The sequence below is a fragment of the Penaeus chinensis genome, chromosome 40 (assembly GCF_019202785.1).
Source record: "Penaeus chinensis breed Huanghai No. 1 chromosome 40, ASM1920278v2, whole genome shotgun sequence".
NCBI lineage: Eukaryota > Metazoa > Arthropoda > Malacostraca > Decapoda > Penaeidae > Penaeus > Penaeus chinensis.
In genome coordinates this window covers 7,663,528-7,664,340 of record NC_061858.1, presented here as the reverse complement: position 1 = coordinate 7,664,340, position 813 = coordinate 7,663,528, and the positions used below count along the sequence as shown (strand labels likewise).

At 37.0% G+C, this 813-nt stretch overlaps 1 protein-coding gene across 1 annotated transcript in view; it reads right to left on the bottom strand.

Annotated features, from left to right (window-relative positions):
- Window positions 1-376: 376 nt before the first annotated feature.
- Window positions 377-813, bottom strand: part of LOC125047112 — a 7,082-nt gene continuing 6,645 nt past the window's right edge. Inside the window, exon 3 of the mRNA XM_047645221.1 lies at window positions 377-521. Coding sequence (XP_047501177.1) covers window positions 377-521 — 145 coding nt within the window. The remainder of the gene's footprint in view (window positions 522-813) is intronic.

The following is an 813-nucleotide window of genomic DNA, read 5'->3' as shown; positions in this document are numbered from 1 at the left end:
TATAAACAGTTATACTTATATATCGTACTCGTGTACACCAAGTTCACTCTCGACCCATTTTTTACACAAATGTTGCTTTTAGCGGATAAATTAAACAAAAAATTGTTTACCATCTTTACAGCAATTACAGAAATGTCTATAAGCATATGGTATCGTTTTATAATCATTTAACACTGCCGCTTTTACAACATAATAATCAGGTGATGGTACCAAACCCAGATCTGAGAAAATATCTTGCGCTCTGCCAACAAATGTAATATGCAAGGCAGCAACAAGCTCAAAATGAATGAAAAAACAAATAATACTCTGGTTCTGTCTCATTGAATTTAAGAACAAATGTGCATCCTTTACACGAAAATGAAGACATTGTTCCTGATTAGGACTCTCTGTGCATGAGATGCATCCGCTCATTTTCTGCCTTAAACATCTCTAAGTCTAATTTACGGCTCTCCAGGTCATACTGGCGGGCCATCGTGACATCACGAAGACACAAGTGCTCTAAATCATCCTCACTCAGCACTCTGTTCTGACAAATATCCTATTACTAATGTACGGATGTCATCCTTCCGCAAGGATGACTGAATAAGGATGCAATTATGAGCGGCTAACTCACTCCACTGAGCTTAAGTGAAACTGACCAGCGCTTCGGATTATCAACGAAACTTTCAACACCGAACATAATGAATCACCATGAAGAATAACAGGAGAAAATAAGCTAGCTAGCTAGATAAGAAGTATTAGACGTGTGATAAAACATTCGCAAAACTTATTTCAAATCGCTAAGAAATGTGCAATTAAAGTAAACACAGAGAA